This window comes from Glycine soja, chromosome 11 (genome assembly GCF_004193775.1).
Source record: "Glycine soja cultivar W05 chromosome 11, ASM419377v2, whole genome shotgun sequence".
Classification (NCBI taxonomy): domain Eukaryota; kingdom Viridiplantae; phylum Streptophyta; class Magnoliopsida; order Fabales; family Fabaceae; genus Glycine; species Glycine soja.
The window spans coordinates 3,920,959-3,944,462 of record NC_041012.1 but is presented as its reverse complement, the minus strand read 5'-3'; the positions used below and the strand labels follow the sequence as shown (position 1 = coordinate 3,944,462).

Below are 23,504 nucleotides of genomic sequence, written 5' to 3'. Positions count from 1 at the left end.
AATTTCCTAATCGTATATATGGAGAAAAGTTTACTAAAAAAAATAAAACTCACTTTGATGATTTCTACATCTCAAGAATTAGTTTCATAATTTCCCGCCATAGAAATATCTTACTTTTAGAAAACCAAAAAAACAAGAAGTAATTAATGAACTTAAGTAATTAAACAACTAGATACATTCAACTATGACCTTACAGGTGATGCTTAACAAATCCAACAACTTTTTATGCTAAGTACACTCATATATATGCGAGGACTCCTCATAAGTATGATAACTTCACTCATTCCTTTAATGTTTTAAACATGTTTTTGACTTGATCATTGGAGTCCATGTTTCTATCATGATTATCCATTGATGATGACCGCAAACCATTGTCCTTTAGCCATAATTTTCTTCCTTATAAGCACCACACAACAATTTCATTCCTCAACTAATTAATTTCAATCGTAGTTTTTTTTTTTACTTAATTGGAAAAAGAAGAAAAGACAATTAGGAAATGCTGTTGCTCAAGACGCGGGTAGATAAATGAGGGGAAGGATTAAGTCAAGTACAAAAAGGGTAGGTTGACCAGCTCCAATGCTGGCAAGGCAGTGAGCGACGACATTGGCTTTGCGAAGGACATATTGGGGAGTAACATACCAATCGCGCTTCATGTGGTCTTGTATCACCAACAGTAGAGAAGCATATTAGTTGTAAGGAAGACAAACTTTGGAATTTATAATTTTAACAAGGTGAAAATATGTTATTTTTGACAATTTTTAGTAATAAAAAAAAAATTAAAAACGTGTTGTAGATATATTCCTATAATTCCTTTTGGAATAATCGTGAACGATTCGGGGAAGGGAACTCAACTAATATAAATATCACGAAGACAGGGCCTTTTGGTAATTTTATGTAGTATAACTTGTTGTATTGCCGCCTCAAGGGGCGCAGGTGCCATGTGTGTCTGCTTTGCTCGATGCTCAAGCATGTGATCAAGTTCTAACCACGTGTAAGAGGATTAACAAATAAAATCACTGAAACGGTGGAGTGTGAACTATGCAGATGAATCAAAGATGTTTTTTTTTATTTTTTTATCTCTTTTTTAAAAATCTTTATTTCTTTTTAAAGTGACCGGTTTATACCATCAAACACACACGTAAATAAATTGGTATAAAGATATTTTAGCATGATTAGAATTTAGAAGTTTCTCATTTGAATCTTGAGTATAAATTATTTGTAATGAAAGATATATGTGATTGTAGTTTAGAAAAAAAAAAACGTGACTTGATTAATTAATACCCTTAATTACAGCTGTCCGGCTGTCCCCACTCAATGGTGCCAAAGTACAATTCTCCGTATTCGCTTTTCTTATTTTAGGAAAAGAATCCTCTGTCTGCAGAGTTAAAAACCTGTTTGGCGATCCATCTCGCGGTTATTTTAGGTGAATACAGCTGCAAAGCAAAATACAGATCTGAAATTATGGATACTGTGATCAATGATCACCCAGCTCTTTCATTTATGACTCCACTTCTAATTCTACCGCCCCCTATATCTCCCTATTGGGATTTTCTTGACCACTTAAAACGACAGATTTGGCATACCGTAGTTATTGTTTATTAACTTATGCTATTTCCACATACCACTTATGTACTGTAGTAAATTTGAACTACTCGTATGATTTTTTATGGATTAAGAATTCTACCTGTGTTGTTAGAACATGTACTACTTTATGTATATATATAAAAAAAGAATATGTACTACTTTTGGTTTAGTTTTGCACTTTTGCACTTTTTTTTGTTATTTAACCCCTAGAGCTAATGTTTTTCTTACCTCTTTGTAACTTTTTTTTAATCAACAATACCTCGTAGCTCTATATCCAAGTCAGAATGAAATCCCAATCTTTAACTGAAAGATCCACATATGAAATCACTTATGCCATGGTTTAGATGCCAAAGTTAATGAATTATCAGGTGAACTGATATTTTTATTATGAGGAAAAGTATAGAGTACGAAAGAGTCTTTTTTTGTGTGTGTGTACACGAAAGAGTCATTATTTGTGTGTAGAGTACAATGTAGAGAGACAAATAAAAGAAGAGGACCACGCGGTAGGTAGTATATGTACGACGTACGAGTAACAGAAATGGATACGGATCTGATCATAATAATGATATCTTTCCTTTCCCATTTGAATACCCGATCCTATCCGACAATCTTCTCTCTCGCCCTTTCCCCATACCTTTCTTTAATCCATCCCCCTAATCTTCCACTTTCAGATAATCAATTAATTAACATTTTATAACTGACAAATACGTGGGCTTCATAATATAAAAAACAATTTGCAAAGATTGAAGAAATTTGAATTATACGATTGGAGGGTGAAGGGCAGAATAAGAACTGAGGAAGATGAGAGGAAAGTGGGCAGGCTTGGGGGAGTGTGAGAGAGAACCGGTTCCGTACAAAGATGCAGGTGTTGTTTAAAAGGAGAAAAACGGAAGTGACCGGCACGTGTGAGTGAGGGTAGGCCGTTATAGGATGATATGGTGGTGGGGGTAGCAGGTATAGAATACAGGCTGGACTGACAGAAAAGCAGTAATGATTCGCCTTCTGATTCGGCGACCAATCTTGTCGTTTTTGGCCAGCTCAGCCTACCGGTGGGGCCCTGTTACTATTTTCCCAAGAAAAGGACGAAACTTAAAAATCCCACACCAAATGCTCTACAGCCTGGAGTCCTCAGTCAAACTGAAACCAAAGCAGAAGGAACCTCACCCAACTCCAACCCAACCGTTATCATCGTTATCTCATCCTTTTCTTTCTTTCTCTTTAAAATGTAAATTATGTCTCTCTCTCTGGATATTATTAACTTCTAAAACCCTTCTATTCACATAACTTTTCTACCTTCTCCTTTCGTCGGTGAAATTATGTCTCTCACTTACAGCAAAATTAGTTTTAAGAAATAAACGGAAAACATAGGGTACCTGTAAAATCTGATTTCGGATATTTTAACCGGGATATTAATCTCTTTTTTTAAAAAAAAGGAATATTAATCTGATTTGGGGAGTATTAGGCTATATTTTATTATACATGATATCATGTGATGTCTAAAAAAAACCCTCAAAAGAATGTCTTGAGGTGTTGTAATAATAAGGTCTTTGAGTATTCACAAAAAAAAAAAAAAGGTTCTGAGCGGTTAATTAGGTACCATACATAATAAAATATGAAAGTAATTGATACGGGCAGTATATATTTGAGTTTTTAAAATAAATTTTAATTTGAGTCTTTTATAAATAAAAAAGGTTATTTATTTATATTTATATAAGTTATAGAAAAGACAGATAAAAATAGAAAAGGACCATATGATAAAATAAATGAGACAACCAAGAAAAGAAAAAACAATGCAATAAAAGAAGTGAAAATGGTTAGAGGTGAAGGACTCGCCTCCCCAGGCAAAGGTGGAAGGTATAATTAAGTGGAGCGTTGTGTGTGCAATAGACGCGCTCATGGAGTTGCATGGGGAAATAATTTGCGTGTGTTTTTTAATTGAGTTTCTTTGGATGGTAAACTTTGATTAAAAAAAAAAAAACAGAAGAAAGGTGGTGAGTTGTGTAAATGGGAGCAGCTGAGAAGTGACGCGTGTCCTATGACAGCTGTATCCCAAATCCCAAGCCAACCGCTTCCCTGGAAGAAGCGGTACCGATTGCCCATAACGCTCGCTGACAACTCCAAAACCTAACTTGCCAAACCGGTATCCACTCCCCCACTCCCTCTCACATATAAGCGACCAAACCATTGCAATGCTCCACACCACTACGCCACAGGAGTCGCCTCGTGTTTCCGTTTCCGTTTCAATTTCCTCTCACAGGCTTTAACCTTACCAGCTCGAGATAAGACATGGACCGGATCAAAGGCCCATGGAGTCCGGAGGAGGACGAGGCTCTGCAGAAGCTGGTGGAGAAACACGGGCCCAGGAACTGGTCTCTGATCAGCAAGTCCATCCCGGGCCGGTCCGGCAAGTCCTGCAGGCTCCGGTGGTGCAACCAGCTGTCCCCCCAGGTGGAGCACCGGGCCTTCACGGCCGAAGAGGACGACACCATAATCCGGGCCCATGCCCGCTTCGGCAACAAGTGGGCCACCATAGCCCGCCTCCTCCACGGCAGAACCGACAACGCTATCAAAAACCACTGGAACTCCACCTTGAAGCGCAAGTGCTCTTCAACCATGATCGACGACAACACCCAACCGCTGAAAAGATCCGTGAGTGCCGGCGCGGCTATTCCAGTCTCTACTGGACTCTACATGAACCCGCCCACACCGGGTAGTCCCTCCGGATCCGATGTGAGCGAGTCCAGCTTACCGGTTGCATCCTCTTCGCACGTGTTCCGTCCCGTGCCTAGAACTGTCAAGGTTCTACCACCCGTAGAAACCACGTCGTCCTCCAATGACCCTCCAACTTCACTTTCTCTATCACTCCCCGGTGTTGGTGTTGTTGACTCATCCGAAGTCTCCAATCGGACAACTGAGCCGATTCATTTTACACCGCCAATGCCACATCGGTCGAATACTATGCCTTTGCTGCCAATGATGACGTCGGTTTCAGCGACGGTGATGGCGCCGTTTAATTTTAGCGCAGAGTTTCGGTCGGTGATGCAGGAAATGATAAGGAAGGAGGTGAGGAGTTATATAGAGTTGCACAATCAGAATGGGATGTGTTTTCAGGCTGCGGTGAATGATGGGTTTAGGAACGCTTCCGTCAAGCGTATTGGAATTAGCAGGGTTGATTCGTAAATAGTATCATCGGAGAAAAGAATGTTCATTTGCTCCTCCTAATGGGAAAAAAATAAGAAGAATCTGTTTTTTTCCCTGTTCTTTTTTATTTTTAATCAATGTTTTTAGGCAATAATTATGGTTAATGTACAGTGAGACATAACTCGATCGATCCGAAGGAGAATGGTAATCGGAAGAAAGAGGGAGATAGATAGGTGTTATTACCCATTAGATAAAATCTGAAATCTATGTTGTAACTTTTTTTTTTTTTTTAATCCTCTCTTGGTCATGTTCTCCAGTGAAAACAAAAAGAAAATACAATTTTATATTAAACAAAATCTTCTATTTTCTTGCTTTCAAAACATATATTTCAATCTGGAATTGGTTCGGATTAAAAGAAATTTAGGCTCATGATGTTTGACGCGGCAGGGTAACCGAGTAGCAGGATTTGAAAGTAGATAAAAATAGTTTAGTGAAGGGAATATTACTGAATCGATGCTGGTTTCAGTTTTGATGCAGTTCCCGTGTCGGGACCCAAAATAGTCAGATTGAATTATAGTGTTTTTATTGGTTGAATGAGTAAAATTTGAACAAATACAAATATAAAACTGGTGAAGACAAGAATAGCCGGTAATCCCTTGTTATGCTCTGATTATTAAAGATAAAAAGTGATGGTTCAGCAAGGAACAACAGTTTAGTAGAGCGTGGCCCCCATGTGTTTTTGAGAGATAAGATTGAGTTGCTGGTACAGTGCTTAGAACAGCCAGAGAATAAATCTTTCTCATGCATCAAGCGTTGAAAAATTGGGTAATAAAGCTCATGATTGCTTTCTTTCAAATGTATTATTAGTTTAAGACTCGTTGTAACGGAAGGAATTATAAAATTCAAGTGGCCCAGGAACAGAAACAAATAAATTATAACGGTTTCGAAGAATGTAGAAGCTGGGCCAGTATCTTCAGTCCATATTCAAAGTATAAACAATTGCTGAGGCCATTCTAAACCACTAGTTTCTTTCATGATTTGCAATTCCTTTGATATTTTTTCCATTTTAAAATTCAAACAAATTAATGACATTGATATCCAATTTAGTGTAAAATTCATATGTCCATTGCCGTCTAAAAAGATCGTGACACAGGAAAAGAGTGAAGTTGACTCTCCCAAACCATGAACAAAGTACGGGTAGATAATCCAATTGTTCAACGTCATGGCATCACAGTTAATTAACCTCCAAGGTAAACCTTTGGTTTTCCTTACACTCGCTCCCTATTTGGAGATAATATTTCCCTTTTTGGGATGACAGATATTAAAGTTTGTATTTGTTGCCAAAAACACACTAATGTACCATCTAAGTCGCAAATTAACTTATGTCAGATTATTTTAACTTAAATAGTAATTTCGTGTTTGAATTATCAGTATGTAATTGTTTAAAATACTAAAAAGAGAGTTTTATTAATTACTGATAAGAAAATTTTATTGACTACGATAATTTTACTAGCTCTAATAAGAGAATGGTGTATAGAGTAAACACAACAAAGTCAAATTTAAAAATTAAAGAATTGAGTGTATGTTTGGATTAAATTTGAGAGGGTTTGAAAGTATTTTTATTTTAGAAGTAACAAATTTTTTCTTCTCAATTTAAGCATTGGGTCTTACAATTTTGTATTGAAATTTGAATAATTATTTGAGTAACTTTAAACTAAACGTAGACTAAGTTACCAACCATCATGTGTTCAGAAAAAAAGAAAGTAATTCTGCATTATGTAACAGAATACTCTCCCTAAGCAATGGAATTTCGGTAGTGATTTAGAATAATAACATCTAAAGGCTAATCAAGATCAATGTTTGTGGGACTACAAACTTAAAATTCAACCTGTTAGGATTGGTCTAGTAATAGGGTTAGAATAGATGTTTGAGGACTTAATTTTGATCTCGTCACTGTACGCACACAAAAAAATTAAAACTAAAAAATATATTATTAATATACTTAAAATTAATGTAATTTTTAATAAAAAAATATTATTAATATATTATTTTATCCATTAATAAAAATATAATTAGTTAGATTCAATACTTTACTTAAAGAAATTGCTAATTTTTCTAAAATGATTAAATGTTTCCGCTTTAATTCTCACGTGCCAAAATCTTAGGTGGGACTGTTTATTGATTTGGATTAATCCACAAGCAAAATCAAATCAAGTTTTCTTTTTGACAGTAAACCAAATCAATTATATGTAGTATTGGCTTATGATTGTTACTCTAATATATTGAAATTTTTTATAAAACGTCATCAATTTTTTTACTGTTGAAGTATTGGCTTGTGACTATTCTTATTGATCAATCTTATTCCACGTTCCTTTTTCCTTTTTTTCTCAATCGACTGAGCTAGTCTTTGATTTTATAAATTTTTTTCTTTTACCTGAGCATCTATAAAAAAATGTCTTAATTTTATATCTCATTAAATTACTTTTAATTAAAATCTTATTGAAAATGCTGTTTGAAAAAATATACATATTTTCCCAATAAAGCTTAAATAAGTATTAATCTCTGTGATTTTTTAAAATTTGATTTTAATTCATTGAAAGTTTTCTTTTTGGATTCCTAATCTTTTACTGAGTGATGCCAAATAGACGTTTTGAAGCTTGAAACGTGTTAGTAATATGAAACTTGAGTATTGTAACACGTTTTGAAGCCAAAAAGATGTCACAACTCAATCGAAGTTTCTAAATTTCCGTCGATGCAACAAATTGTGTAGTAAAGCACCTCTTTACATAATAAATTGTTGGGATTTATCAGGACCTCTTCTTTTAAAAGTAGAAAGGAGAGGATCCAAAATCCTTTTAAAAAAACTACCGAGATAAGAATGTAATAGACTTATCTAAAATTAAGCAACTTGCAAATAATACTTTTAAGAGTAAATGAATTTTTTTGAAGCTTATATAAGTCGCTTATATAAATAAATTTCACCAAGATTATTCAGAAACTAGAAGAAAAATTCAGTTAAAATGAGGATTTTTGTGCAGAAAAAAACAAATAGAACCTACTAAAAAGAGTTAAGAGCTTGAGTTAAATTTTAGACTTTTTTAGTTCTATATTAGAGTAAAAGTTAGCCAGTATTTATATATCTGACTAGATAATAAAGAAACTCAAATAATCTACCTAAAAAAAAACTAAAACTACATATAGTCACGGGAAATAGAAATTCCACTAAAAAAACAAGAGCAAACAGAAAGAGGAGTGGAGGAGATCTGAACCGCCAAAATGAAAATTTAGTAAAAAAAAAAAAGTAAACTGTAAATCGGAAGGGGAGTATGAAAATGAAAAGTATGTTTGTGGTCGTGCAAGGCAGTATCTTTGTTAATTAAACAAGTTTTTAGTTTTTATTATGTATTTTTAATTAAACTTAGTAAAATATACACCAAGAAATACATTTCCAATGTTTTTTTAGAAGTGTCAAATATCAGGAGTGTCTTTGTTAAAAAATATTTTTCTTAAAAGCTGAGGGGTTTTAATAGCAATTTGGAAGTGCGAGTAGAGATGCCCTTAGTAATTGTTCTATATCCTAATGTCTATTTTGACTTGGGCTTGGCCCGTATTTGAGTGATAACCCCTAAGTTCAACCCCCATGAAATCAAACCCCCAAAGAAAGTCTCATGAGAAAAGCACCTATTCGTGACCCAACGGCAAAATTTGTAAATTAGGGAGACCGATTTGGATCCAGTTGATTTTTCAACTGCACAAAATTTAATTTCACATTTTATAATTAAAATTTAATAAACATAAATAAGATGGAAATATATTAAATTATTGGATTATAATTGCACGACCTAGAGTTTTTCAAACGCAGAGGATCCTATTCCTACTAGGGAGACCATATCATTATATATTGCTATCCATGCCATATTTTTATTTAATTAGAATATATTAAAGCAGTAAAAAATGAAGATTCTTCTTAATCTAATCCTATTCACGTGACATTTTATTTTATTTTACGTCAAAATTAAATAATTTTGTTTATTTTAAATAATCAAAATATTCCATTTTATATTAAACAATAAGCAAATAATTATACGATTCTTATTTATCTGTATATAAATGCATATGCAATTATAGATGAATAAATACCAGGCTAAATAACTAAATTTAAGTGCGGAAGCAAATGTGTCGATATTTGTTAAGAGTTTAGTTTTGATAAAATATTTGTGTAAAACTTCTACACGATCAACGAATTAAAAATTATTTATGTATATTTTTAAATATAATTATTACAAAATTAAGAAATATTATTATATATAATAATTTAAGATTAAATATACTTTTGTAATAATATAAAAAAATCTATTGTAAGTTAATTCATTATAAATAGAATTATTTATTAAAGCCAATACTGCTTTGTATTTCTGTATTCATTTATGAAAATATATTTTCACAAAGGTGTTTTCTTACATCTACATATTTTCGAGCACAATAAAAAAATAAAAGTTACATAACTTTTTAAAAATTCTTTTATTCATTTTAATTTAAATAATTTTTTGAAAATATTAAATCACCCATCTCATTAAAAAAGATTACTAAATTGTCACGATTCAAACATTCTAAAATAGGGTTCTCACAATAACCAAAGAAGCAAGGAACAAATAAATCTCTATCACTGATAACCCTTTTTTTTATGATCTATAAAAATTAAAGATTTCAAGTTGTCATAGTTCAAACATTTTAAAATTAGGAAGTTTTTGCGATGACCAAACAAAAAGTAAAATCAACATAGCTATATTTTACAATTCATTTTTGAGAAAATATTTATTTTAGTAAGATAATAGTTAAAATGTTTTATTTGATTTTTTTGTACGAAAATTAAGACAAATTTTAAAATTTATTTATTCATAGTATAGGTTCGGATAAGTTTTGTTGTAATAATATTTTTTTTTTATAAATTTAAAATTTTTAAACAGTTACATTCCCATTATTCAGATTAAAGATCGTTGGTGCTGTAGAAAAAAAAACAACTAAAGATCATTATTTAAGTTAAAATAATTTTGTATGAATTAATCCATATAGTTAGTGATATATATATATATATAAAATAAACTTTAACACGTGTATTAATTTTGAATTTAATTTTAACTTATACAACGCTATTTATTTTTTATTGATTGCTATTATTTTATTAAACTACTCTAATTGATGGGTGCATTTAATAATATATTAAATATGACAAATTCTTTTTTTACAGGAAAAATACGATAAATGCTAACGAGTGCGAATTAAGAAGTTCAAAGCAAAAAAAAAAATCATTAGTAATTTTTTTACTGTAATTTCCAATACATTCTTAATATGAATTTTAATAATAATAAGTACACAAGTTAACATGTATTTAATAATCACGTCATTTAATCAATTTGTATAATCTGACCATACATTTTTGTCGCAACAATGAAGATGGTGATGGTGGTAACGATAATCATAATATTGACTGTAACGGTAATTATAGTATTGACAATAACAATGAAAGTCATAATACAATAGCTAATGGTGATGATGATGACTGCAATGATAGTTATAATGATAATAATCACAATTATGATGATGATGAGTCAATTGAAATATTTTAGAAAATGATAATTGATATATTTGTAAATTTCTTATTATTTGATTGATGTTTTAGAGATTTGATAATATGTTAAATTTTTATTTAAAATTTTATACATTTTAAGTTGGATCACTTATGATTATTATTAATTATTTTTTTATTCTCAGGTAAGATAATATTGTTGTCACATTTCTTATCAATCACACTTTTGTCAGTGTGGCTTACGTAGCTGCATGTTCTACCAAAATAAAATTGACACATTTTTTTACCTAATTTTATTTAAATTTTAACAAGAAAAAGAAAAAAGGTTTAACAACTAGTAATATTTCAAATAAGATTGTTTAAGAAGAGTTGAAAGAAAATATACGTGAAACTAAAGATATCAGAATTTAATATTAAAATTTGGGGCCTGAATGAGTCTGCATTAATTTTGGAACCTCTAAAACTCACTTCATACAAACTTTTTATAAATAAAAAAGTTAAATGTATTTTTGGAATCTATAATATATTGTTTTTCACGTCCTTATAAGAATTTTATGATCTTTGATTTTTTTTCTTTATTATTTTGTTTTGTTTGTGTTTCTAATATATCAATTTTTTTATTTTAGATTCTATAATATTTTATTAAGTTTGAATTAGCTTCTTTAAAAAATAGGACTAAAAGCAAAACAATCTTTATATTACAAGGATAAAAATAAAATAAAAAAATATTATACGGGTCATTTTTTAAAAATATTGTTATAAAGAATAAAACAAAAAAAATATTATAAAATTAAAAATATATTTTTTTAGTTACCATATGTTATTGTTATAAAATATTTATTAACGTCCTAATTGTTTATCTTTACTGAAATCTCTGCATTTAATTATTATTTTTTTCATTCATAAAGTTTCAATCCAAAATATTAAGTGGCAAGTTGAGTTTCATTGAGATTAATGATTTGTTGATAACTAAAAATATGAGTGTTTTTTTACCCCATATTTCTCTTCTTTGTAGACCTTAAAAAACCTCTTAATTTTTTGAAAGCATTACCTTTGCATTCCTTACACATTATAGGAACTCTCTTTTTTGATTATTTGAAAAACATACACTGTATATCCTTATATGGCGGTTATTGCATACGTCAAAAAATAACTGAAAAACATACACCGTGTACACCCTTATAAGGTGGTTATTATAGGAATAGTACGTGCAATCCGGAAAAAGCCTCAAAGGATGTTAGTGTAAGTTATTGAATATATTTAAACCAAAAATATATATCATACTTAAAAAAAAAAATCACACTTAAATATTGAAAGACATGAGAGCCGGTGAAATTTGATCTACAACTTGGCATCCACGTGAGAAAAATAACTGAGAATATATCTTGCAATCTTTCTTGATAGTTGGGGAATGTGAACCCAAGTACAAATTCTCTGCTTACTAATGACCCTAGCACAATGATCCCACGTTCACTTTTGCATCTGGTACTCACTTAGTCACTTTCCACCCTAAACATTTGCACTAAAATCTTGGAACGCAAGATCCTCCTTGTTTCCCAGACAAGTAGAAATATTCTCCGGTCAAATTTTAGATATTGTCAAAGGTTTAAGTTAGGGGCACCGGAGACTTATATAATAGTCCAAACAAAGCTTTGAAAAAAGTTTAACTAATTAAAATACATTTTACTTTTTTTTCTATCTCATTCTTCTTGTTATTAACATTACATCACACGGTCCATTTAATTAATTATTTGTCTGTTTTCTTTTCCTATCTCTTCTTGAATATCTACACCTCTTGAATGTTATTTTTCCTTTTCTATTCAAAAACTCTTCATCCACCCAAACATCCCTTAATAGGTCCCACCCCAACAAAGCCCTCAACCGTTCATTAAGTGAAAACGTAAAGACCGTTGGTTTGGCTTGGTCGTTCGAGATGCCAAAAGTAATCTTTTGGGCCCCACGGGCTCTTTATTTGGGTATAAACACGCATGACACTTACGAAGAGGGTTGAAGGCAACAGAAGAAGAATATGAAACGCTCTATTTCACTTGTAGTGGTCCTCATGGTTTTGGCTGTGACAATGCCAAGCCTTGTAAATTGTAGAGTCCTTGCATCACAAGAAAAAGCCATTCATGAACCCGTGAAAGAGAAGACCAGCACTGAGGATAATATAAGCACCCGAGTTTTGATTAGTAGCAAAGTCAACACCATGTCTTCAGGGCCAAGCAGAAGAGGTTCAGGTCATTAACATTATGTGTTTCATTTGATGATTGCTACTGTTAATTTCTTTACCCGTTTACATATAACAGATCAGCTTGTACATATAAATGATGAAAATTGTGTAAAACTGTAAATTTTTCTGTATGATATTTAGATGTTGATATTTTCTTAGAGCAAAAATATGAATTACCCTCGATTCTCTTTTTGCACATAAAATAACTTGTAAGCTTGGAATAATTGTGTACGTAGATGGACCAAATGAGGTGCTTTATGTACTCATCATACCGTATGCATGGTATAAGTGTATAACGTCCGGAACAGGACTAAGATAGTTGTTTATGTGACTCAATATGCGTAAGTTCCATTAAAGAATAAGCGCATCAATTATATAAGAAGAAGAAGAAGAAGAAGCGCTTTACAAGTCTTCACTTATAACGGAACAAGGAATTAATACGAATGACCAACTTGATCACCATTTAAATATCTAGTGATCATATATAAGTCTCCACATATATAACCCTAACAACCTTACTATATAGTTTGGCTCAATTCTTGCGGGGGACGTGTCAAATGGAAAATAAAATATTGGAATGCTTTCTTTTCATTTTCTCCATCCCTATTAATTAATTTGTTTATTGTAATTGTCAAAGTCAAGTAAATGGGTAATGAGCCCTTATAGATACGCGTTTTCATTTCAAAAGAACATATCTTATTATACATTTATAGTTTACCTTTGTGATAATTATGACTTCATCATTATTTATTATTTTAAAATTTTAAAATTAATCATTATTTTTATTATTTTACTTTAAGATTTTCCTCCCTTAAATCTCCACAGTATATTATTCTAAACTTTTATATCAAAAAATTTCTTTAAATTAAAATCTTATTTATTTATACTTTTTAATTAATTCCATTTAAACTGTCATAAAATAATTCAATTTGCTCGTTTGTTCTTGCAAAGGATTCCCCGTTCAGCCAAGTTTATTTGCTCCCTTGGAAAGCAAAAGATTTGTATGAATGGCTTATCTCAGACATAGTACACTTCAAGAAAGACTAGCCAAACAAATAGACAGCAGAGTTTTTGGTCAAATGAAAGATAATATGATGTGATAGTAAATTAAAAGAGAAATAGAAAAAAAAAATGAGAATTGATGATATATAGTAGAGAGTTTTAAAAAAAAATGGAGTGTGTAAAAGTCATTGTTCAATTGAATATGCCTTAAACAACTAGTGACATGTGATTGCTGATCGAGAGACTTGTTCTTGAAAGGCCAAAGTCAGCAACTCTATCCACGCTGTTTTCATCAAGCACTGTATTTAAGGAGTTTACATCGCGGTGAGTGATGCTCCCACAGGATCCTTTATGAAGTTAATAAACCAATACCTTTAGCAGTAGCAGCTCCAATGCAAATTTCAAGCCTCTGCGTCCAAGTACGTCTTAGCACTCAGCAGTGTTTTTTTTTTTTTGGTGAATACTCAGCAGCAGTGTTGTTTGGCAAAACATTGTGTGATTTTTTGATATTTCCTCACTAAAAAAAATCATCCAAACTGCTGCAGGGCACATTCTAATGCACTTCTATCGCATAAGAAAGGTCTGGGTTGCTTTGACAAAGGTAATTTTGAGGCAGGAGAAGCATGCTCTAAATTACATATCTAACTCCTTTTAGATTTGCATTCAAATTCATTTGTGCCTAAGTTCATATATGCATACATACTTCAAGAAAGTTTTAAACGACTCATTGTAAATCATAAACTCTGTAGAATTCTCTGCCTTGTTAATCTATGAGTAATAGAAAAGCTCTTCTGCCATAAAACATTCTTGCCCATTTTTTTTTTAATTTACCACTTTATTTATTTACTTTCTGTCATTAACTTTCATTTATTTCTTTTATATTTTTCTTAAATTTTTAATATTCACAATATTTCAAATTTCATTTTTATATAGCTACTTTATAAGATTTTAAAATAAATAAATATCAACGGGGCATTAATTTTCAATAAATCAGAAAATAATATTTCATAGCATATTAATTTGAAGAAGAAGAAGAAAAAAAAAACAAAATTGAACCATATCACGTTTGTTGGTAAATCGTAACTTTGGAGAATGAAGAGCATTGATAAATTACAGCCGGGATTCATGAAAGGCAACTTTTGAAGAGAATAGAGGGATTTATGGCTGAAGATAAAATCATAAAAATATAACTAAAAAAAAAAAAAACTGGGAATTTAATTTAAAATTCTTTTATAAAGAAAATTTGCAATTGCTACCGAATTAACATGACAACACTCATGTATGTCATGTGTCCTCCTGTAAGAGAGCATTTTTGAAGCCCATTTAAAGCATTCTGCTGTAACTATATGATACGAAAACCGCGGTTGCTAGGCTAGGCCAATGGTTTCATTTTCCTGCTATCCATTGTCCTTTCTGCCCCTATCTCTCACTCTCTGCATATATATATATATATATATAAGGCACACTTACCAGCCAATTACGTGTTTCGTTTGGTATATAGAGAGAGAGAGCGAAACGACATGATGGTGGAACAGTTGGCGGTGGCGAAGCCGAGCCGGCCGAGCGACGAGGTGCAAGTGAGGATCGCTAATGAGATCAGAGCCGAATTCGATGCCTTGGAACCAAAGCGACCCATCAAACCCAACAGAAGCGAACCCGACGCCGTTTTGCAACACCCCCCCGACGCCTCCGTCAATAATATACCTGAGCTTCACAAGTTTCGATCCCTTCAATCTCGCTCTCATGTCTCTAACCACTCTCTCCCTCTCAACTATTTCGTTTGTTTAATAAATTATTTTTGCCGTGCAGCTCTGATAACCGTTAAAATTGGCAGGCTATAATTTCATCGGCGGGGATTGTGGATGCACATGATGAGTTTGTGGAGACGCAGTACTATAAAGAATTGGCAGCGATTGACAAACAGCATCACACGGTTCGAGATCAATCCCTATCTGGATCCGCTTTTTTTTTAAGCTTCTTTTTATCATTAAATTGAATCAAATTAAACTATGGGAGTTTCATTTTGTGCTTCTTTTTTTTTTCTAATTCTTTTGCGGTTCTGTTTTTTGGGTTTGTGTTTCGACGTTGAACAGACAGGGAGTGGGTTCATAAAGGCGGTGAGAGAAGGAGGGGAAGGTGGATATGAGATTCATGTTAATGCTGCTGAAACCCAACCCAGAGGCTATAAAAGCAACCCTGCCACCAACGACTGGGTTCCTAACTCTGAGGAATATCAGGTAGAGAGAGAGAGAGAGATTTTAGTAGATACATATATATATACACACACACATTATGTATGGAGTGTAGCATGATGTTAAACTAAATAGCCTTATGGCTTTTTGTGTTGCAAGTTTTGACAGGTTTTCGTCTCGTCCAAGCCAAATAGGAGGAGAGTACTTGATGATATTGCTAGGTGAAAATTTATCTTATTATACCAGCTTTTCTTATTTGGTCTTTACAGAAGATGGGGTGGTACAACTGTTGTTGTACACTGTAATACTGTAGTCTAGAAGAGAAAGGAGTTTCAGAATGCTACAATTTCCCGTTATATGATTGCCTTTTGAACACCTAACCCAAGTCACTTTTCTTCTACATTGTTCAATTCCATTTTCAACACTTCTGTATGGTTAAGGAATCGGTTGGATAACTTCTTTCATTCAAGCACCACCAATATACACGCAATATATATATGAGAAGAATATGACTATCACTATCATGAAAATAATATTTTACTTAAAGAACATGAGAATAATTAATCAATTAAAATTAAAAATAATAAATAATTGAGATTAAAATATTTAAAATTTTAAATTAAAATTTAATATATAAAAAATATTAATTATTATTATCTAAAATATCTTAATTAATTCATCATTGTCGCGACTATCACTGTTATTATCATCACCATTGTTACAGCTATGATATTCTTCAACGTTGTTATCGCGGCTACCACCATAACCACCATTGTAATTTTCACCATGATTTTACACTATTACCATCATTGTCATCAATTGTTACCACCTCCAACACTACGACCGCATCACCGTTGACACCACCACCATTGTCCATGACCTTCGTCATCATCGTTGTCACTACTATAACCACAGTTGCAGTCACCATATGAGTGTGCTCGTCACCGGCCATCACCATCATTAACTGTCACCATTGTCGTCATCAACTGCCACCTGTATCGTCAGTGAAGGTGCTAACAATCATGGTAATGTATTAATAATAATTGATATATTTTAAAAAATAATTTATTTGATGAATCTTTTAAGGATTGAATGATTATATTAAATTTTAATTTAATTTTTTGAATATTTTAATCTCAACCGCCTATTATTTTAAATCATAATTTAACATCTGTAATTAATTATTCTCATTTTACATAAAAAAATATTCTCATGTAAGCCTTATTTTATATATTGAAACAATCAGTCGATGTCTATATTTTTTTGAGTTAGAGAGAGAGCCTTCTACACATCTATGTCAAACTAACAAAACAACATATCACTGTTTTGTATTAAACAATCACATAATTTTTTTAAATCGCAATCCTTACAATTGAAATTAATGATAACGTATTCTCTACTAACTGATTTTTTTGGGTGCAAATCTACTAACTGATTTGCTTTGCATAATATATTATCCATAAAAAAAATTCACAAGTCTCTTTTATTAACCTGTCACATGCACACTAAAAAAACTTGTGAGTTTCTGAAGTATAAATAAACAAGTTGTCATACTCATAGTGCTACTAATTAATTAAACATAATCATTTGAACGTGGACAGTTGAAAGAAACTCAAAAAATCTTGTTGATGATTGGACGAGCTTTGCATTGGGCCTCCAATGGAATGACCTTGGGAAGTTCCCCGTCCTTCAGCCAAGTCAACTTCTTCCTCGTCAATCCTTTTCCACTCAAAAGCATTGAATCAACGAAACTAAAGTCAATCCCAAAGTTCTTGGAGCCATGCCTCCACCAGGACACGCCCTCCTCCCCAACCCAAAAGGCATTAGCTTGTGGGTATCAATTGGACCATTCTCAAACCTCTCAGGCTTAAAACACTTTGGGTCAGTCCTCAACTCTGGGTCCCCATGAATAGTCCACGCATTCACAAATAATATCGTGTTACGTGCCACGCCAAAACCTCTCACCGTGCAATCTTCCGAGGAGAAATGGGGCTGCAGCAACGGCGCTGGTGGATGCAATCTTAGAGTCTCGCTAATTAAATTCTGAAGGTACTGTAATTTGATAATATCGGCTTCTTCTATCAAACGCTCTTGCCCAATTTAGGTCTCCAATTCAACCCTTGCTTTGTCCATTACTTCTGGATTGTTCAACAAATTTGACATCGCCCACTCTAATGTTATAGCGGAAGTCTCTGTTCCAGTCACAATAAATACTAATATATATATATATATATATATATATATATATATATATATATATATATATATATATATATATATATATATATATATATATCTTGATTTTTATTTACAATCAAACGTGTTGGAGTGAATTCCCATGAGTAAAAATTAGAAAGTTGATTATCATATAAAAATAAAGTTGAATTTTAAAATTTTGAGTTAAATTATGTCAAATTTGGATAGAAATAGTTTAATCCCCTCCATTTCTCAACCAAATGTTACGTATCCTGCAAACGAATAAAATTAACTCCATACCATAATAAGGCCTTTGATTTTGATAATTTCGTCAGTGTAATGCTCAGGCTATGAGTCTTGTAACGAAAGCAGATGGTCTACCATGGTAGTATTTGAATTTTCGTTCTTATTCCGATGCTCGTTAATGAGCCCTTGAAACAACGCGTCCTCTTCTCCCCAGTTTTTCGTAGCTTCTTGCGGCCACCACCCAAATCTAACCATCTCAAAAACCGGTACGAAATCTCCGAGGTTCGATCCCAAACCGAACTGCGCCATCTCATTCATGATGTCTCTAAACTTGTTAGCCTCCTCAGCGATGGTCCCTTCGTTTTCCTCGCCGTAATAGCGTTTAACGCACACCATTCTCATGATAATGTTAAACGTCAGATCCTCGAGCATAGACCTGAACTCCACTTTTGTTAAGTCTTTTTTATTATTAGAAGCCATAGCCAGGTTTCGGAGTAGCTTGAGTGTCTCGTCGTTTCGGATTTCCAAAAAGAAGTTGAGGCGGTGAGTGGAGAGGATCTCGAGTCGCAGATTGCGCCAATGGTCGCCGTAGGATGCTGCTAAGAGCATGGTGTTGTTCTAGCCGAGATACTTGGTCTGGATGGAGGGGAAACGGTTCGCGAAAACGATGTCGTTTTTGGTGCCGCGGATGCGGAGGGAGAAAATAGGGCCATGTTTCTGCGAGAGGGCGTGAAGGGTGCGGGGAATTGGCGGTTTCAGCTGGTGGAGGTTGCCGAGACGCTGGACTCGGTGATGGGTTTTTAAATCTTTTTCTGAAAAATAACAATTTTAGAGTGATAAGAAAAATAAGGAGGAGAAATATGTTGATAATGATGTCTTTCATGTTTTGAGGCAGACGATGGGATTCAATACAAATCTAATCTCCAATATGTGTGTATAGTCTCTCAATATTATTCCAATCCTGATCGAACAGCCCAGAATGTTATTCCAATATCCATTTCTGCGAATATAATATTCTAACTTAGAAAAGTAAAAATACTACTTCTTCTTTGACTTTAACTTTGAACATACATAATATGCATATGTGTATATAGTTTCTCAATATTATTCTAATCCTGGTCGAACAACCCAGAATGTTATTCCAATATCCTTGGCTTCGAATAATATTCTAACTTAGAAAAGTAAAAATACTACTTCTTCTTTGACTTTAACTTTGAACATACAAAATATTTTTGTCTACATTTTTCACCTCTTTATATTTTGTCCTCATAATTTATGTAAAAATAATAATTAGAAATCATTTCATATATCAGATAAAATGTAAAATATATAAATTTAAAAATACATTTTAAAAGTGTCAATTTAATTAATAACATATACTTTTAACAGTAATAAAGATATACAAATTAGAAAATATAAAATACGTGGGTTTGAGATTTTAATTTTAAAAAAACTAAAGAACTAATTTGATTAGTAAGATTTATTTAAAATAAATTATAAATATTTCATAGTACCTATTACTTAATATTAATTAGATAAGTTTACTTTTAAAATTAATGTTCGTTTAATTAAATAAAATTTTGATTTGATACTAAAGTTTATCAAATAGGTTTAATTACCGTGTGGTTATTACAACTTTCTCTTTGGTCTCTACTCTATATAGTTTAAAATATCCTATTTCAATCCCTATAGACTATAGTTTTAATTTTTTTTTATCATTTTAATTCTCACAACCAAATTTCAACTAATACAATTAAAAAGGTACATGAATGAAATTAAAAAAAAAATAGCTTTAAGTGTAATTAAACGTTGTCATATTTTGACTAATGTCATTTTTGTTTCTTCAAACGAGGATAATCTAAAATGGCAACAATAAATAAAAGGATAAAATAGAATATAACTCTAGTGATTAAAATAGGATGTTTTAAACTATAGAAGCTAATTTCCTAAAAATAAAAAATAAAAAACTACAGAAGATAAAAAAGAAGACTGTGACACGTTTAGGTAGATGAGTAATAGGCACAACGGCAAAGGACACTAAGAAGGAAGAAGGGACCATGCATGGTGCAATTCTCTTATGGTTGTTGCTTCTCATGCAATCGTTGAAAGGATCCCGTTGGCAGTTCTCATTGTCAGAGTCAGATACGCAGGGGTCCATTTTTATACGATCGATGAACACCAGGAACTTTCTGTTTAGGAATTGTTAGTGGTGCCACTTCTAGTAGGGGGAACACTAGCTAGTATATCTATAATTATAATTCACTTAAATATATATATAGAAATAAGACAAAAACCCCTCTACAGACATCAATCTATAATTACTTGTTTCAAATAATCACATTATATTTTCAAGCTACAAGCATTTTACAAATAAAATGATAATGTATATTCTCTACTAATTAATTTTGTTTAGATAATTTGTTGTCTATAGAGAAATCTACACGAATATCTTTTATTAAAGCATATACTCACTAAAGAATCACATTGTAAATTTAAGAATTATAACAAATAAAAATCGCTGTAAGGCTACTAATTTAATGTGATAATTTGAACGTCGACCAAAGTTCAAACTTGCAAGAAATTTAGAAAATCTTGCTAATGATCGGACGTGCTTTACATTGGGCATCCAATGGAATGGCCTTGGGCACTATAGTTCCCCCCCCTTCGGTCATATCTACTTTTTCCTCACCAATCCTTTTCCACTCAAAACATTGAATCAACGAACCTAAAGTCAAGCCCAGAGTTCTTTGGGCCATGCCTGCACCAGGACACGCTCTCCTCCCCAATCCAAAAGAGATTAGCTTGTGAGCATCTACTGGTCCATTCTCAAACCTCTCGGGCTTAAAGCTCGTTGGATCAGCCCATATTTTTGGGTCCCTATGAATGGCCCATGCATTCACCATTAACATTGTGTTACGTGGCACGTCATAACTTCCCACGGTGCAGTCTTCAGATGATAAATGCGGCAACAACATTGACAGTGGTGGATGCAATCGCAGAGTCTCGGAGATAATGTTCTGAAGGTACTGTAATTTAGTAACATCTGCTTCCTCTATCAAACGGTCTTGTCCAACTTGAGTGTCCAATTCAACCCTTGCTTTCTCCAACACTTCTGGACTGTTCAGTAAATTGGACATTGCCCACTCTAATGCTACAGCGGAAGTCTCTGTGCCAGCCACATATAACGCCTGCCAATCCAAAATTTAAGGTTAAATTCTGCAGCATTTTTCCAAAATTTCATAACAGCTATGAATTCTATATATTAATATCAATTAATAGACTGTGTGCAGATCAAGAAAAAAATATAAGCAATCTTGATTTATCAAATGTCTCTGTATGCTCCCAAGTAATTTCAGTACTAATATTCAAATTAAGTTCCTTTTAATTAGAAGAATAATAAATATTCCACACCAACATCGTGGATAAAAAAATAAATTGTAATGATGGCTCGAACAAGCTAATAATTTTTCATGAATCAGTGCAAATTAAGAAAATTAAAAACTCACCATTATAAGGCCCTTGATAGTTTGGTCAGTATAATACTCTGGCTGTGACTCTTGTGAGGAAAGCAGATGGCCGATCATGGTATTTGAACTTTCCTTCTTATTCCGATGCTCATCAATGAGTCCTTGGAAGAACGCGTCTAGCTTCTCTCCAACCTTTCGTAACTTTTTGCGACTACTAAACAATCTGAAAAGCGGCACAAAATCTGCAAGGTTGGACCCCAACCCAAACTGCGATATCTCATTCATGATCTCTCTAAACCTCTTAGCCTCCTCGGCGTTGGTCCCATCGTATTCCTCGCCGTAGTAGCGTTTGCCACACACCATTTTTATGATAATGTTGAACGTTAACTCCGAAAACATTGGCCTCAGCTCCACTCTCCTGAAGTCTTTATCAGAACCCTTAGCCAGCTTTCGAAGCAACTTCATGGTCTCGTCCTTTCGGACCCCTAAAAAGGAGTTGAGACGGTGGTTGGAGAGAATCTCGAGCGAGCTTATACGACGTAAGTTGCGCCAGTGGTCGCCGTACGATGATGCTGTAATAATGGTGTGGTTGAAGCCGATGTACTTTGTCAATGAAGAGCGAAAACGGTTCGCGAAGATGATGTCGTTTTTGGTGAAACATTCTTCCGCTGCGGATGCGGACGAAACGACGAGGACGGGTTGGGACCCGAACCGCAGAGAGAGGATATTATTAGGGCCATATTTCTGTGAGAGGTCGTACAAGGCTCGGTGAAGTGGCTGTTTCTTCAGCTGATGGAGGTTTCCGATTATTGGAAGAGATGGTGGACTTGGTGCTGGGTTTTTTAACCTTTTTCTGAAGAATAGTAGTTTTAAACTGATGAGAAAAATTAAGAGGTAAAGGATGTTGATAAGGTTGCCTTCCATGTTAAAGTATGATGCAAGTCTGATCGTGATTACAAGTGTATATATATATATGAGCAATGCTATTTTTTCCGAATAACTGTGATACGAAAAAGGAATTAAACCCAGAAAAATCTATAACAATTATTGGGTATTGGTGATTTGAAAAGTAAATAAAAGATGGCGGACAGGAATGAAGACATTTTTTTAAAAAATACTTTTGACTTTTTCATATATTTTTGTTCTTTCATTTGCATATATCAAACGGGAATATAATTAAGACATTTTAAATAATATATGGATATATAATAAGTAAAATAATACATAAATAATAGGAATATAATATTTTGTATACAATCTTTATTAGTATTAATTAAAATTATTCAAAATTATAAATTTGTGTAGGTTTCATTTCTTAATTTGGTGAATTTTCACTTTTAATTTTATAGTTTCTAATATTATTTTAAGTAATAATAATTTATTGTTAAATATTTTTATTGATGTGATACGAAATAAAAAATAAATTGTATGATTGATAATGTAATGACAGCATATGCTACTATCAATAGCAAAAATTTAAAATCAATATTAGTTTACAAGAGTGATAATGAGTTGTATTTTTTAACTTATTAGTTTGAGATTCAAATTCTAATTTTGAGTATGAAAAAGATTACATGAAAAAAAAATCATCTTGTGTGTAGTCACGGTTGTTGAAAAGATCAATTACGCTTTTAGTAGTAAATACTTTTTATTAATATCATGATCAACTAACAAAATACCAAAAATTTAAATTAAAATATATTGATTTTGATTATGTTTTTTCATCCTAATATAATGCTTTATTTTTATTTAAAATGAAAATATTATATTAAAATTAAAATCATTAATTTTATTAATAAAATGATATCATAATTTAATTTTTCAGTACATTTAATTATTATACACTTGCCAAATTT

At 32.6% G+C, this 23,504-nt stretch overlaps 3 protein-coding genes and 2 pseudogenes across 4 annotated transcripts; 2 read left to right on the top strand and 3 right to left on the bottom strand.

Annotated features, from left to right (window-relative positions):
• Window positions 1–3,522: 3,522 nt before the first annotated feature.
• On the top strand, window positions 3,523–5,088 carry LOC114376892 (transcription factor MYB44-like). Its single transcript, XM_028335202.1, has one exon. It carries the CDS (start codon window positions 3,871–3,873, stop codon window positions 4,762–4,764), a length of 894 nt encoding a protein of 297 aa, XP_028191003.1. The 5' UTR covers window positions 3,523–3,870; the 3' UTR covers window positions 4,765–5,088.
• A 9,940-nt stretch (window positions 5,089–15,028) lies between these two features.
• Window positions 15,029–16,119, top strand: LOC114373582. Of its 2 annotated transcripts, none has more exons than XM_028331075.1 (4): window positions 15,029–15,292; window positions 15,382–15,480; window positions 15,641–15,784; window positions 15,908–16,119. In XM_028331075.1, the coding sequence occupies exons 1-4, from the start codon at window positions 15,068–15,070 to the stop codon at window positions 15,962–15,964; spliced, it is 525 nt and encodes a 174-aa protein (XP_028186876.1). In that variant the 5' UTR covers window positions 15,029–15,067; the 3' UTR covers window positions 15,965–16,119. The 2 variants fall into 2 exon arrangements, with proteins under 2 accessions (XP_028186876.1, XP_028186877.1); XM_028331076.1 differs by having other exon boundaries at window positions 15,899–16,119.
• Window positions 16,120–17,121: 1,002 nt separating this feature from the next.
• Window positions 17,122–18,079, bottom strand: LOC114376577 (annotated as a pseudogene).
• LOC114373762 lies at window positions 18,045–19,064 on the bottom strand (annotated as a pseudogene).
• Window positions 19,065–20,607: 1,543 nt separating this feature from the next.
• Window positions 20,608–22,595, bottom strand: LOC114373520 (cytochrome P450 81E8-like). Its single transcript, XM_028330999.1, has 2 exons — window positions 21,688–22,595; window positions 20,608–21,369 (listed from the first exon to the last, which is right to left on the bottom strand). Exons 1-2 carry the CDS (start codon window positions 22,570–22,572, stop codon window positions 20,764–20,766), a joined length of 1,491 nt encoding a protein of 496 aa, XP_028186800.1. The 5' UTR covers window positions 22,573–22,595; the 3' UTR covers window positions 20,608–20,763.
• Window positions 22,596–23,504: the final 909 nt, after the last annotated feature.